This window comes from Mytilus trossulus, chromosome 2 (genome assembly GCF_036588685.1).
Source record: "Mytilus trossulus isolate FHL-02 chromosome 2, PNRI_Mtr1.1.1.hap1, whole genome shotgun sequence".
NCBI classification, from domain to species: Eukaryota; Metazoa; Mollusca; class Bivalvia; order Mytilida; family Mytilidae; genus Mytilus; species Mytilus trossulus.
Window position 1 is genome coordinate 12,290,015 of NC_086374.1, and position 17,033 is coordinate 12,307,047.

At 30.9% G+C, this 17,033-nt stretch overlaps 1 protein-coding gene across 2 annotated transcripts; it reads right to left on the reverse strand.

Annotated features, from left to right (window-relative positions):
- Positions 1–1,034: 1,034 nt before the first annotated feature.
- On the reverse strand, positions 1,035–15,483 carry LOC134706513 (uncharacterized). 2 transcript variants are annotated; one of them, XM_063565524.1, is made up of 14 exons: positions 15,342–15,483; positions 14,592–14,846; positions 14,062–14,163; positions 13,209–13,307; positions 11,639–11,737; positions 10,852–10,950; positions 9,289–9,389; positions 8,354–8,693; positions 6,905–7,096; positions 6,058–6,338; positions 5,239–5,497; positions 4,038–4,338; positions 3,351–3,398; positions 1,035–2,001 (listed from the first exon to the last, which is right to left on the reverse strand). In XM_063565524.1, the coding sequence occupies exons 2-14, from the start codon at positions 14,802–14,804 to the stop codon at positions 1,697–1,699; spliced, it is 2,439 nt and encodes an 812-aa protein (XP_063421594.1). In that variant the 5' UTR covers positions 14,805–14,846; positions 15,342–15,483; the 3' UTR covers positions 1,035–1,696. The 2 variants fall into 2 exon arrangements, with proteins under 2 accessions (XP_063421594.1, XP_063421595.1); XM_063565525.1 differs by lacking the exon at positions 11,639–11,737.
- Between the last annotated feature and the right edge of the window lie 1,550 nt (positions 15,484–17,033).

The following is a 17,033-nucleotide window of genomic DNA, read 5'->3' on the forward strand; positions in this document are numbered from 1 at the left end:
TTGTAAAAAAATGTCAGCTTTTGTATAGATTATGCATGGAAAATCAAATTTTGTGTGATAAAAAAAAAACGAACATCAAATATCTAGACCAAAATTATCTCCTTCTTCAAAATGTCAGATGGAGGAAGGCACCCAAGCAAACTCAAGTGTCATTGAAATGGACATAATTTTAAATGAACTGTTTACAAAACTTTGAACTTTTGAAATACTAAGGCATTACTACCTCCGGAATAGTTTACCTTAGCTTTATTTGAAAAACACTTAAGGCCCTCAATAATCTTCAAATTAGTACTTTATTTGGCCTTTTTAACATTTTCTTATTCAAGCGTCACTGGTGAATCTTTTGTGGACGAAAAATGCATCTGGCGCAAATATATTTTTTTAATCCTGATATCTATGATGAGTTTATTATCGACACCTTTTGAAAGTCTGTTTCTTTTAATGACGATTGTTTCCATTGCATTTGCTATTTTACATACATTATTACAAAAACCATAACTATAGATAGATCGGAAGTTTTAACAGTTAAACTAATCAGCGAGACAAGATCTACAAATGCCATGACCAAACTCTATAGTCGACTCATAATTTGTAGTAGAGTTATTGCTCTTTAATGACTTTTACCACCTTTTTGCCTATAGCTTGAAAACTATAATAGATGAAAAATAAGAAAAATAATTAGAAAAAAAATATCTTTAAACATGGAAATGTCGACTTGACTGAAATTGCCAGTTAGTTCTTAATAGAGTTTATATGTGTGTATAAAAAAAGATACATCAGTCTATATTGTGTTATAATCTCAACACTATAAAAACAAACAAATATGTCAACAAAGAAAAACAAAAACACATATAGGCAAAACGCATTAGCAAAAACTAAAGACAAGCGTTAAGATTACACAAAAAAACTTATTACAGCCCCAAAACATAATGACTGTGCCAAGTCAAATATATATTCGTAAAAATACAATAAACATTAAAAGTAATATTCTAAAAAGACATACATAGAATAATAAAGAATAATAAACACAGAAATAATTTCAAACACCCACACATATGTTCAAGGCGAGCACTTGGTTTATTTCTTTTAAAAATTTCGACATTTTATATCTTTATACTCGAACACTTTGTAAATTTACAACTCAAATTATAAATACAATGTTTATTTCTGTGTCTTAAATAAATTAAATGTTATTAATATTGACAGGCATGTATTTAAAAATGTACAGTTATGACACATAAAGAATACATATTATTGTGATCTCTATTTAGGGATGGAAGATAGGTTTCATCTCATCTTGAAATGCAATGAATATCTACCGCTAAAAAGATTGCCATATATTTTCGCTAGGGCAGTTGCCTTGATTTTAGTTGTACAAAAGGTAGTTAACTTACTTTTCTGTGTTTCATTTGAAAATAATGTTGAAGTGATATATTTGAAATTCTTATTATAAAAATAAAACATTAAAATACAAAATTGACTTTGTAGAATTCATCGTTCTAACACAAACAACATTAGCATTGTTCATTTAAGATCTTTGTGTTATACACCGGATGTCCCTTTACAAGTTATTTTGATTAAATATCACAAGCAAATTTTGAGCTGAAACAATCATATTATCAACTTATTATAATCGATAATATCATGTCAAAATCAAGAATGACCAGTCTGCTAGGGATAGTCCTTTACTTCTAAATTACCAGCTAAAATTTATTTCCCTATCGTCTTTCTGTGCCATTCTAACTTCCTCAGCCTCAATCTCTTTTTCAATTCTTAATAATGCGGCAATCAGAGTGTTAATTTGACTGCTATATGGACGCCTTCCTCTCCATTTCCAGAATACTGCATGCAATAAATCATCAATCTTAGGTAGTTCCTTTGAAATTGCTACTACATCTGTTGGGGACACTTTTAGCTGTATAGCTAATTGCTGGGCTTCATCCTTGTTAAGTTTATTAGCTAGTTGCATTAATGAACTTATCTTAAGAACGTTAATTGTACCTACAAAACAAAACCATTGGTTACATTTGTCATTTTTATAATTTAAGAGACGGACGAAAGATACCAAAGGGACAGTCAAACTCACAAATCTAAAACATTCCGACAACGCCATGGCTAAAAATGAAAGAGACAAACAGACAAACAATAGTACAAATGACACAGCATAGAAAACCAAAGAATAAACAACACGAACCCCTGTTTGCCAAAGTATAAATTAATCGAAATAATAAGGATTTTCTTATCCCAGGCATAGATTACCTTACCTTTTTTTGGCACAACTTTTTGGAATTTTGATTCCTCAATGCGCTTAATCTTTATAATGTTTGGCTTCTGCTTATTTTGATCTGAGCATCACTAATGAGTCTTATGTCACGAGTTGTTTAACCGTTAGGGAATAACCGTTTCACAAATGATATCGGATATGTTCCTCACGTCGTCATTACAATCCCCTTCCCTTTCATGAATGTTACCTATTGAATTAGACTATTTACCGGATTTGTTATCACATGAGCAACACGACGGGTGCCACATGTAGAGCAGGATCTACTTACCCTTCCGGAGCACCTGCGATCATCCCTGGTTTTTGGTTGGGTTCGTGTTGTTTATTCTTTAGTTTTCTATGGTGTGACATGTGTACTATTGTTTGTCTGTTTGTCTTTTTCTTTTTTAGCAATGGCGTTGTCAGTTTATTTTTGATTTATGAGTTTGACTGTCCCTTTGGTATCTTTCGTCCTTGTGAAACGCGTGTATGTTATTTATAAGTCTAGTACCATTGATAACTACTAAGTAATTATAATAATATATTTGTAACTTTTCATTAAGCAAACACATTTCAAGTATAAGACAGTAACCAGAATATATGAATATCGATATGAGAGAACAATTTAAAATGGTCTCCAAGCAACATTAAATTGTGAATAATTTTCAATTTTTATTTGCCATTTATTGATGGAAAATATGCACTTCATACATTTCCGCCATAGTTTTTTTTAACAAATATATCATTTTCAATATAACAGACACATGTCAATAGTTATCTATTTGTTTTGTTAGTCTCAGCTCTTATTGAAGTTGACTATTTTTGTAATTCAAAATACAAAAAAAATGTTTTTCTAATATTTTTTTTGTACACTTTTCCACCCTTTTTAATTCACTGATGTGTTTAAGGTGTAACATATCCAATTACGTTCATTTATCGAACTTTAAAGCTTGATTTTTAATTGTTGTTTTTTCTAGTAAGTTTGAAATTGGATTTACTTGCCAAGTATAGTGTATATTAATGTAAATATTAGAAAACAACCTTTTTTAGACTATTTGTTTTGTACATATCTATATGTAATGCAACTTACAGTCATTATCAATCAAGTGTTGAGTATTCTTCGGTTGATTGTCTTCATCTTTAATTTAAATAAAAACAGTTTAAGTATTAGTTACATGCTGTACTAGTAATAATTTTTTTCACTTTGATTTTCGAATGTTCTACTATTAAAAATTCTGTCTTTTGATTTCTCGTTAAAGTTACTTAGAATATAGTCTACTTGACTTTCTACAGTTATTTTTTGCTCTAACATCTGTTTGGTTGATGGGGGTACGTTTTTAAATTCCGGATTGTTATGTTTTGTTTTATTTGGTTTATCATTGTCTTTGAAGACGTTTATACAGTTGCTACAAGGACTAATTATAAAATGAAAAAGTAACGTAAAAAGGCAATGCAAATATATTAAAACCTATCGCGTGGATTTATAAGACACAGAAAACATTCCCATTTTTACACAAACGGTTACTTGCTCAAACAAAGCTACAATGTTTAAAGAAAAAGATTGTGAACATATGATAAATTTCATAGCTATAACGAATCAGCACTTCCTGCAATGAATAAAATTGAGAATGGAAATGATATATTTGTGTTATCATAGTATTTGCAAAGGATACAATGATTTTTCATCGCGCTAGTACGACTACAATTTTCGACAGTTAACTTATAAAATGCTTAAACAAAACAAACCTACTAGTAGTATAAATAATTTCATACTTACTAACAGCTGATGGAGATTGAAGGTTGACAGAAAAGGATGTGAGATTCGTGTATGTCGTGATTGGATCCTGTGGTATTACTGTTTCTTTAGTTATGCAACAATTAACACTGTTCAACACTATGATTGGTTCCTGTTCTTTCTCTTCTATAAGCTCTATTTGGATTCGACCAATCGGAGGATTAATTCTGTTTGATATCTCAGTTTTGAAAGTCTGGTAATTATCTCTGTTCGGGTGAAACATCAGCCTCTGTGTATCTGATTTCTCTGATCCTATGATATTTATATTCCCGCTGAACGTAATCTTTAAAACAACAAGTGAAATTAAAAAAGTTGGTCATTATAAACAACATCAATAGTTTCTTAATAGATATTTATTTGAAATAATTTGAATAGTTTTATGAAATCATTGATTAAGGAATGACTGATATATCTTTTTTCAGTCTGTGAAGAAATAACATAAACAAATGTGGTGCAGACTGAATAACCTGCATATAACTGTCATTCCTCATTATCTAATTCTGAATTCCATTTTCAGCCGAAAAAATCACGAAAAACGTTGATGACGTCACGTTCACATGACAATTGTATCTTTGAGTTGATAGACAAAACACAATCAGCCAATCAGAAGACGCAATACATCGAATATTAAATTATTGTAACATAATAGTCAATTTAAAAGTTTAGTTTCTTTCCAAACTATACTTAAAAAGACACGTGTTATCCACTCTGCAATTACTAGAAGGAAAAAAAGAAATATTTAAACGCTTCTTTATTTAACTGCTAAGCTCATCAATTCCCGTTTTTATTCTATTTTCAATGTTGACGTCAGTGTCAGATTTACTATATATTACACCATATGACTAAAAACAACTGTCATACAGCTGAGATTTTCAGATAGCTGTATACCAGGTTTAACAACCAATTTTTGCCAGAAAATACCTGTACCAATTTAAAAATATGACAATTTGTTTTTCTTGTTCGTTTATTGATAAAGCGTGATTTTGTCAGTTTCCATTATACATGTGCTTTCAAAAACGGTATTTTTGTCATTCCTTTTTAGACATAACTCTGTGTTTAATATCTAAATGTTTTTATGGTGAAAACTTGTTGAGTAGATATATTTTTCCTCAAAATATCACATATTATATATGGGCAGGATTGGACTAATTGACCTCACATGTACATCGGATAGATTACTTACCCTAAACCACTGATTGATCTGGACTGTATGGCAAATATTTTCTGCTTGAATCTCATACTGCGCTTTCTCCCAAGCTTTCTTTCTATTTGATGCCTTTCTCTCTAATGCACATTCTATAACAATTGCGTATTCGTCCCAGGAAATTGCTTTTGCTAGTGCAAAGAACTCGATTTTTCGTTCTTTATTCAAAGCTTTTTTGATCTCCTTACAAACGCCGATCATATCCGTATCCACCTTTTTCTTTGTTACACCTGTATATCTGCAAAACAGACAAATAAGGAACGTTTTCAAAGTTTTATGAGTATAACGTATAAATTAATAAATAGATGGATTGATGAATGAAAAGATTGATGGCTGTTTGATATCCAGTGGCAAATAAATGCATAACATGTTAATGAGATATAAATATGAACACAGCTTTGTTAATTACTTCTTACAATTTCTTACCTCTCTGGGGAATTTAAAGTTATATATGTTATTGCCTCTCATTTGTCAGAGACATTGAAACAAAACACTCTTTGTGTTTATTTTTGTTACTTCGTTTTTTGATTGAGTTAAGTCATTCCAATTGATATTTTATAGTGTGTCTTTCTACGTTGTGATGTTAAACTACTGTTTCAGAAAAGGGAGAAGGTTTGTACCATTAAAACGTTTAGTCCCGCTGCAATTGTTTACACCTGTTCGAAGTCATGAATCTGATATTCAGTGTTTTATAAAGATTCTACTCTGTAGTATGATTGATAATAATTTTAGATTAAGCTTATTCAAATAATTGTTGAGTTTACAAGTATCTGTGATGAGTATTTAAAGTAAACCTACATAGAGAAGTGTGTGATTTTGAAAGAAGCACTTCTATGTCGACTATCTCTTTGAGCAGCAATAATTTTCCAATCTTTTATTTCCTCTGGATATTCTTTTGACGACGTTAATATTACTATTTCATTGTCGTCGTTTATCATCGAATGCGTTGGTAACTTTATGTCGATTGGTTTTTTAGGTTGTTGATGGTTACTCATGGAAATTTCAATGATATTTGTAACTAGTGTCACTTCCTTGTTCGGATCTGTAACTGCAATATTTACATCTTTTGTCTCCAAAACCTGTACAAAGGTAATCGAATTTGAATTTGAAACAATAGATCTCAAAATAATTGTCTATCTTTATGCATAAATGTATGTTGTGTTGAGTTGAAATGTTAATCCGAGTTTGTTTTCTCTCAATCGATTATGACTTTCGAACAGCAGTATACTACTGTCGCCTTTATTTATATATCTTAACATCAAATTGAACAAGAACTCTGACCTGACAGGTAAAGTCTCTATTGCACATTTATATGTGAGATTCAGTTAAAATCCTTAATACTGATACATACATAGCAACTCCAATTGATTGAGTGTCATTTGTTTTTCTTTATAGAACACAATGACTTAATTCAGGATGTGATTTCGAAAAGTTTTTTTTAATATCTTTTATTGAAAATCACGCAGACACAAATAATCTGAAGAAACATAATTTTACCAAAACTAAATTACTATCACTCTATACATCAATAGATACAAAAAAGACGCTTCTAAACATTTGCGAATGTTTAAATACAATATTTAGCAGTAAGAAGCAATACATTACAACAGTCTTTTAATTGCTGCACAATTATAAAATATCTTACATTAAACAGAAGATGTCCGGGAGAATCAAAAGTGTCCTTGGGTATATCTAATTCAGCACCTGGTTCCATCTTCGGTTGAATGATCACCGACTCATGCAAGATGGTGAATACCTCTGGTTGTACAACGGTAACAAACATAAATGAAATAACTGCACCATGTTTGATGTTGACAGTTACAGTAACATCGGTGTGCTGCAACGACCAAAAACCTAATCAATGATTATTACTAACAAAGTTTTCTTACAGCAGTAACAAGGAATAGTGCAATAAACCGTTATAGCACTTAATTTTTCAGATGCGCATTTCAACATGAATATCTCTTCATTGATGCTCGAAGTTAAAGTTTTTTTTGAAAATCCCACACTTTAAACAAAACCTACGAACAGCCTATTAAATAAAAAGGACAAAAAATATAGTTAATGTCGTACAAGCTCGTTTTCGATATCGGTTTTATCAACCAAAGTTTAGTATCACCAGTAGAATAAAGAACACTATAATTTAGATGTTTAAGTCCGTTAGGTTGACCGATGTTCAAGATGGCTTATACATTCATTATCATGTTCACTCCTATAGTATATCAGACTCATTTGTAAGGTTAAGGCATGTACATTGTTATCGACTTTTTTCAATATTATTTTTGTCAATCTATTGTCACATCGTTGTCAACATTATGGAATTTGGTGCGACTGTCATACAAGTGAGAATTTTACCTAGCTATAAAACCAGTTTCAATCAACCATTTTCTACAGTGGAAAATGTCTGTACCAAGGCAAGGATATGGCAGTTTTTATAGATTCGTTTGACGCATTTGAGACTTTTTGTTACGAATCTTCCTCGAAGTTCAGTATTTTCGTAATATTTTAGTTGTATGAAAAGTTTTAATTTTATAATATGGGTAAAATTAACTTTGATTTCAGTTGTTTAACTGAATGTCATTTGAGTGAAAAAAGAGCATCCAAAAAGTGTACATCACGACACGAACTATTCTCAATAAAAAAAAATTAGAAATATACTCTCCAAGAGGTGTTCGTAATAAAAAAGTCAAATAAATCCAATGATCAAAATGAGCATCAGATGCAGTAGGTTTGTATTATAATATATATATACTGGAGATATAGCAGTTGTCGAAAAATACATATGATGCATCAAAATTGCTACTTTATATAACCTTAGAAAACATTGCAGGTGATGCATGACTAGCATGCAGTATTCTCGTGTCTTTATTAGATGTTGAGACCTCTTTTACTAATATGTTTGTTTGTCTAGCTTGAAAATTACTTTACCTTCACTCTTATCCTTGTTGTCTTATTCATATATGTATAAAGCAAATTTAAATGATCTGAATTGTAACTGCTTTTATATACTATGTAAGAAGGTAACTGTGAACCGATATATTGACTAGTACACTTAAGAAAATAATTTTCCTTATAAACCACAACTTTAACATACGTTTTTCCTTTTAAACCGAGTAGAGCTGTCGATATGTGCTACATTTCCATCAGGAGAAATGGCTTTCAATGTTTCGTTGCGCCTTGGAACTCCATTAAGCTTTAGTTTCAAAGTGACTGTATTACCAGAAAACCCCCATGTTTTACATTCGAATATATCACTGAACAACTCTTCGCCTTCACTGATATACTGACGGATATTCGTGTATTCTACATGAATTTTGGAACAGTAGATGAAGTATGGTAGATGTTGGAAATTCTGTGACAGAAGTGTCGCTCCTAATTTCTTCATATCCGTATCATTTTCAGCTTCAATGTGTTTAACAGCGAATTTTATGCCACTAAGAAGCAAAAAAAAAAAAAAATATATTTTTGAGTTTTGGATAATATAAAAAAAGATGTGGTATAATTGCCAATCCGACAACTCTCCAAAAGATACCAAATGACACAGAAAGTATCAATTAAAGGTCACCCAACGATCTTCTACAATGTGCAAAACCCATAATGCATAGTCAGCTACAAAAGCCCCCGAAATGTATACCAATTAAAGAATATGCATTTACAATGTCATGTTTTCATGAAAAGTAAAATAAAAAGAATTTTTACATCATAAAAAATACATCATTTATTTGTTGGTGATGCTGCAGGTAAGATTGTTTGTCTTACTACAGAGCTGTACAACGGTTATGTTACATTTCTGGTCAAGGTACAGAAAATTGGTCGTATCGAAGTTTTCGAATTTTTTGCATACGATTTTGGCTCATTGAACTTTAACTGAAAATCGACAATAATGCATTACATTGTACTTGCTTTTATGTGGAAGATGAATGTTAATATAGAAAGTAAATTAACATTAAACAAGAATTTGTTCTCGTTTAAAACAAATTTCTTTTTAAAAAAATATATATATAAAGAATGATAAAACATCATTTGTACCCATGCTTATAACCAGCAACACGACAGTTTTGCCTCTTGAATGTCTCAACAATGTCTTGATCTCTCATTTTCTTTGACTGTATTGTTTCTTCTAACCATTGCTGGTAGAATTTGAAAAAAAGATATAAATTATAATGCAGTTTTTATTTGCGACGCAATACCCCCTTACTGGTACCTACCAAGAGGTTTATGAAAATCATACCAGTGTGAAATATGGTGTCAAAATATTACCTTCCTTTATAAAAACGTAAGCAACACGTTTAACAATTGCGTGCGAATCGCTTTTCTGGATTTACCTTCATCAGGTACGTGCAAAGCTAAACATTTGAAATTCGAAGATGTATAAGTACCGAAAACGTTAAAGAGGTATATGTAAAAAAAAACCTAAAATAAATAGCCAAAATCCATTTAAATCCAACGTTGCCTGAGGGTGTTGAAACCTTAGTTTCTTATTAATTATAAAGTTAAAAATTTACGGACAATTTTAGTAAAGTTTGTTTAATCATGTCAGTACCAAGGTATTGACTACTGAGCTGATAATACCCTCGAGGACTGATAGTCCATCAGCACAGATATCGACCCAGTGGTGTAAAAAAGTGTTTAAATAACAAAAAGAATCGATTGATGTGCAGCAAATATGAACACTTTACAGATTAAGTTCAAACGAACATTATCCCTGTGTACATCAAAAATACATTTTAACGGAAAACCTACTTGTTTAATATTTATCTTTAATTTTTTAACTCACAATTTTTTTATCGTTGTATGCAAGAAAGGACGCCACTATGATATTGAATTTCACCTGTCAAAATCAGTCGGGCTTTCTCATTTTTTTTTGTATATTTTAGGAAATTGTAACATGCTAAGGACTATGTGTCTCACTCTAGAAATAGTTGTTTAATGCAGTTATTTCGATTAACTAGGGGGCATTAATTATGTGTTTGCAATTACATTTCTAATACATGTAACAAAATAAATTGTTATTAAAGTGAGAGGGTTAGCGCTATAGAACAAGGTTTAATCCACCATTTTCTACCTTTGAAAATGCCTATACCAAGTCAGGAATATGACAGTTCTTGTCCATTCGTTTTTGATGCGTTTTGTCATTTGATTTTGCCATGTGATTTTGGACTTTCCAAATTGATTTTCCTCTGAGTTCAGTATTTTTGTGATTTTACTTTTTGTTTGTAAGAGGAGTTACGTTTCTTAATTAAACTCTCATCGTTTTTGCTACTGATACTACGAAAGTTAATTTCTCATTTGAGTATACATAGGTGTTTTACACATAAACGCACTATACATTTATATTCAATAAGATATTGCTTTTCAAATTTCTCTTATATCTCAATTACTTTGTTATTATATCTTCAAACACCTATGCAACTTTGAAACGTTACATAGGTGTTTGACATGGAGTTAAGGTTGTTCCATGTTCATTTAGAAATATAAAAAATAAAGTCACAAAAATTCAATCCGTTTACTAATACCCAAACTACATCATTGTCCTAACAAATACCACTTAACAAAAATCACCATTTCATTTAAAATGCAGTTTATTCTTACCCAGTCTTGCATGACAAGATCTGCTCCAAATAGACACAAAGCATCGATAACCTTCACATGCTTTTTCATGACAGCTAGCTCCAACGGAGTCTGACCTTGCTAAAATATTTATAAATCAGTGGGTTAGTTATATTGTAATCATAAATGCAATAAAGGGACAATTGATTAAAAGACCATTAGTAACATTTAATTCAAATCTCATAAATATAAAATTAATTGTTATCTGTACAATTCAATTGATCACGGAGTTCATATAAAAAAGAAGATGTGGTATGATTGTCAATGAGACAACTATCCTCAAAAGACCAAAATGACACAGACATTAACAACTATAGGTCACCGTACGGCCTTCAACAATGAACACATCCCATACCGTATAGTCAGCTATAAAAAGCCCCGATAAGACATTGTAAAACAATTCAAAGGAGAAAACTAACGGAAAAATAAACGAAAAACAAATATGTAACACATAAACAAACGATAACCACTGAATAACAGGCTCCTGACTTGGGACAAGCACATACATAAATAATGTGGCGGGGTTAAATAGGTTAGCGGGGTCCCAATCCTCCCCCTAACCTGGGACAGTGGTATAACATTACAACATAAGAACGAACCATAAAAATCAGTTGAAAAAGTCTTAACTCATTAGATGGACAAAAATACAAGTGGACGTGGCCGGGTACTTATACACCCCGACACAAAAAGACACAATGAACAGATCTGAGAGTACTCGCAGTTATCTTTGTAATTTTGTGATTTCACTTTTTAGAAGTAAAATTCATACCAAGTTTAATGCATTAACATTTGCGTCATTTGCCACCAAAGCGACAATGGTTGTCTCATTGCCCGATCGTGCAGCTTTATGAAGCACTGTATCGCCGTTCTACAATATAAGAAGAATCATTTTCTGAATCCGGTTATTTATAATATGCTGTTTAAAGTCAGAAATAGATGTGCTACTTCATTGCTGTATTTGAAGTATTTTTTTAATTCTTTTTTAACTTTTCCTGTTGTTAAATTTCACTATTTTTACATGATATTTTTACATGCATGAATGAAGGTATGATGCTAACATTGAGAATATCATGAGAATTTTACAGCTAAAGATCAATATAGATGGATTGAATTTGAACAAACCAGACGTTTTATATTATATGATATTCTCAACAGTCCTAATCTGAATTTATTATCAATAAGTAATAAAACATTCCATGTTTGCCTTATAACATTTAATACTAAGGATTTTCGTATCCCAGGCATAGATTACATTAGCCGTATTTGGAACAACTATTTCGAATATAAGGTCATCGATGCTCCTTGACTATTTACTTTATAACTATTTTGATCTGAGCGTCACAGATGACACTTATGCATGCAGCCGGTTATTGTTGGGCTCCAGTTATGTTTAAACTTTTTTTGCTATTGGTTTTAATATAAAATATTTCTGATAATTTGGGACCGCCGGGACCTTTATTACATTTTATCTAATCTAAATCGTTCCGCAACGTTAAAAGCAGATTTAATTTAAGATTCTCGGATTTTGATATTTGTTATATGAAAAAATATTCCAGCAGACTAGGTCTTCATTAAGGTGACAGGTACGTTGAAGAAACAATCACAACCTAAGGTGGTCAGAAGCCTTCCTTACTTTATTTCATCTTTTTAGTTTTAGTTTTATGTTGACATTGTTTCCAAATTTCCTCAGAAAATCTGCTGTCTATTTGTATCTCAAAAGCGAACACATGAACTATTGTTATGTTTGCATAATGGTGATGGTTTAACGCATTGTATTAGAAAAGATATCAGAAAGGAAAATATTGTATTTAATACATTACAGTTGTTGTATATGTATTTGTCAAAGGTGTACAAAATCGAACATGTAAAATGTTGTTTGGTTAATTATAGTAAGTTCGGTTCGATTTGGATATTGACTTCATGCACGGAGAAATCAGTTTAAAGTCATTTGAGCCATTGCAGTAAAAGTGTACATTAGCATTTTGCAAAATAAATAATGTTATTAATCATATTATTTATTTTCAGATTGGTGGACCTCAAGTATGGGGAAACCAGTACAAGCTGCTTGATAGCTTTGTAAATTTATATGAAATTCACAATATTGTACTCATATTTATAATAAAATGTGTGCTTGTCTCTGCAAGTGGCGTCTCCCATGTAAGAGTTTGTGGTTATTTGGTCAATATGTTATGTTTGTTTGAGGTAACGAATTAGAATTTAAGATTAAATGTGCACAGAAACGTAAACGCATATATTCCCCTATATAATTAACAAAATAAATCAATCTGAAATATCAGAAGATTTTCCTCTTTTTTTTATTTTCAATAAGAATTACTTACACAATCCCGGATGTGTACACTGGTACCTTTGGAAAGACATTGTAAAATCAAATCGTCATATCCTGCTAAGGCAGCATAATGTATGACATTACATTTTGTCTGAAATAAAGAATATTTGCGACAATTATGCCAAATTAACGTATCATCTTGACAATGATGCCAGTTAATTGGATATACTTATTTACAATATTACAAGCACATACTACATATCTAAGCTCTTAAACAAAATTTTGATGTATACATGATAGTAATTTTTTAAATAATTGAAAGCGACAACCTAATAAAAAAATACTTTTGGCCAACATGAAAACACTTTGCAAGGGTAATGTAATCGAAACTTATAATAAGTAGGCCAATAATTATTCATCGAAAAGAACTTTGGCATGAACAAGGAAGTTTTTCTTTAATAATGCATTTTAATATTATGGATGTCTAAAATCATTGCATCCTTTTTTTAATTTAAATAATTCTATAGAAATTTTACCGAACATAATATGCAGTCAATTAATCTATTAAAGTCCAATTTCCAAATAATATCGTACAATATATTTAAAATCTAACCAACTGTCAACTGCCAACTTATAACAAATAAACAAATACACAAAAGAAAACCATCGTTAATATTTAAAGAGCAAAATACTTTACTTTTTTTGCTTTTATCATACATAGAAAACTTAATGTATATTTTGTCAATGTGCCAGGCAAAACTCTTATTCTACTTTATGACTAGAAATATATTAATTACTAATGTGAATAAATAAAATATTGCATAACTTTTGTAAATAGTTATTATATCGCATGACGAATAAATCCTTAAAATTGTAATTTTCTTATTTGTATTTAAAAATAGTACTTGATCAAGACAATGTATATCAGCTCCGTTGTCGATGAGTTTTAAAGCTTCTGTTTTCATCTTATTCTTTACAGCAAATAACAGCTCAATCCCTGTACCATCCTGAAAGTAGAATTCGACAAATTTTGTTTTTGATGTTCAAATCTAATAACTCGTTTAACGATTAACAAACCAAGGCAACACACAAGAACTGAAGTATTGCATGTGTTCAAAATTTACCGAGATCAAAGCTGAACGATAGTTATTGTCTCTGATAATATAGTCAGAGCTTTTGCTATTGCAATTTGATAAAGGACTTTCCGCTTTGAATTTTCTTAGGAGTTCTTTATTTTTGCAATTTTACTTTTTTATATGAAATCTCTAAATAAAAAAATACGATATGATTATTTTGATATTGAACTACTTTTACTTTAAGTGAAAAAACTGAAATCATGGGGTTCATGTCCATTTATTGATAATCTTGTTAATGCCGCAACTTTGCATTTTTTTTTAATTCGTAAACTCTTATCAATGGACAATATTTAGCTCACCTTTGGTGTCAGGGTGTTGTGCAAAATAACTCGTAGACCTGATACATTTTTCCCTTTCGTTGTCTTAGCTGGAAATACTTTGGCTGTAAATTTCGAATAACGTCGATTTACTTTCGTCTCTTCTGAATCAATCGCTTTAGTAGATTTATTTGTTTGTGTTTGTATATCTAGAGACTTGTTAAAACTAGTAAATACTTTTATTTGGTCAGCCATAGTATTAAACCAGATATAGTTGTCGCTTGTCGTTAATCTTGTCTATAAATAAAGAAAAAAGTTTGCCTGATTAGAAATGCCAAAAACATCATTAAAATATCAAGCTTAATAGACAAGTTGTGTTAATTGATGTCACAAATAGGACTTTATTATTTTCAACTAAATTAATTTTTATGACGGGAAACCTAAAACAGCGCATAAATCAACAATACAAATCTTTTAAAAGTAAGTTAGATATAACAATGTACATGTTACAATTTACATGTTATATATACTTAAAAAAACTCAGAGTAAGAGAAACCTGCGCTCTGCGCTTCTAACTCTTTAACTATCAAAGCATCAATGCCATTATTTTTTTTTCAAGAAAAGAAACATCGTAATGTAATATTTGTAATTTAAAATGCTATAGTATCGAGAAGAAGATGACTAAATAATCTTTTCTAAGTTCATTAGTATAAGACTATATATATAGAAAAGGAAATATTCCGGTGGTATAAAATTATTAGAAAAATGAAAAAAAGTACAAAGACTACATACCTTCCGACTTCATATCTGTATTTAAACTTGGCGACTTATTATATATCTATAATTCACTAACATGTATATACGCAACCCATATCCTGTTCCAAAAACAACAAAATTACTAGGTAAACTATTGATGCTATGTAGGAAACACTTCCTTAATCACAGAACCATATCGAATCAATGTATAGATTATAAATATACAAAACGAATGCTGCTTCATGCAGATTTTCTAGGAAAAGGAAGCAGTCATTTTATACTTATAGAACTTTTTGGTAAAGCAAGAAAATAAACAAATAAAAAGAGGTAGCAGACAGACCAATGAGATACCTGCCCACTTGACATGAAATGAAGTATATGCTTTCAACTGTAGGTAACAGTAGGACAATGAATAAATCTATATAACAAAGGATATTTGAAAATGCCCCAGCCTGACAAAATATAAACCAAGAAAACAAGAAAAAGAAGGGCGAAGGATACCAGAGGGACAGATAGGCTAATAGATTGAAAATTAACTGACAACGTCATGGCTAAAAATTGACAAGATACTGTAAGATTGATCAAACCAAATAAAAACCAATCACGTTGGCACATGTATCAAAGACAAAACAAGCCAGTAGACATCTAATCATTTTAGTGAACAGACTTCATAATAATCCCCTGGAAACATACCCTCTGTTAACACCAGGTTCAATCCTGTGTTTTCCACATAGGGGAATGCCTATATCAAGTCCGGAATGTACCAGTTGTTTTCCATTCGACTGATGTGTTTGAGCTTTTGATTTTACCATCCAATTAGGTACTCTGCGATTTGAATATTCCTTGAGGTTTGGTATATTTGTTATTTACATATAATTCAATACTAATTAAGTTATTGTTATAACTAATTGATATCAAACAGTAAGTCACAACGGCCCTACAACACAATGACCACAGCATAGGAAAATATTATGTATCTAACTTTACAAAAAACCAAAACTTTTCGCAAAAGACACCCATTGAAAAAATAGGTATTAAAGTCTGCTGTTCCGACAGAGCCAGCAGTTCTGAATTTACTATTGGCACGCTTATATGGTTATGAATGATCTAGTGACCAGTCTCTGTTGATACTTTTAATAAACGATAAATGACACAGGTTACATGCTATAATATACTTAGTCATAATTCTGAATACAGAATTCAAATGCGCATATACAAGGAAAGACACATACAAAGCCTTGTTTAAGACTAATCAATATTAAAGAAATTAACACAATGATATGTTTGACATTGATAACGAATTTAAAGGATAAGCAAAAGATTTTTATTCAATGACATCCGGAAAACTAATTCAAAATTTACTCGGATATAGTTTACTCATACTACCTTTCTGATCAATAAGAATTTAAGTCGGTTAAATATATTATTCAATATCTACTTTGATGAACCATTTACACATTTCAGTATTAAATGTGACGTGAGGTAGAATCTATTAATAACTAAATCGAAAACTATTTGGTGGTCAGTTTAGTGGAAATTGGTCAATATAACCACGCGTGTCGTACATCCTAGCTATAGAGTAGGTACTATATACTCCTTAACCTCACTACCACGTACATGGTCAGTGCAGCTGTTTGCACTTCAGACCGGAATTCGCTACTACAATGCTTTTAATAATTAAATGTTATAAAAGTATTAAAAGAATTTCAACTCCAAGTGGGAAGTCCA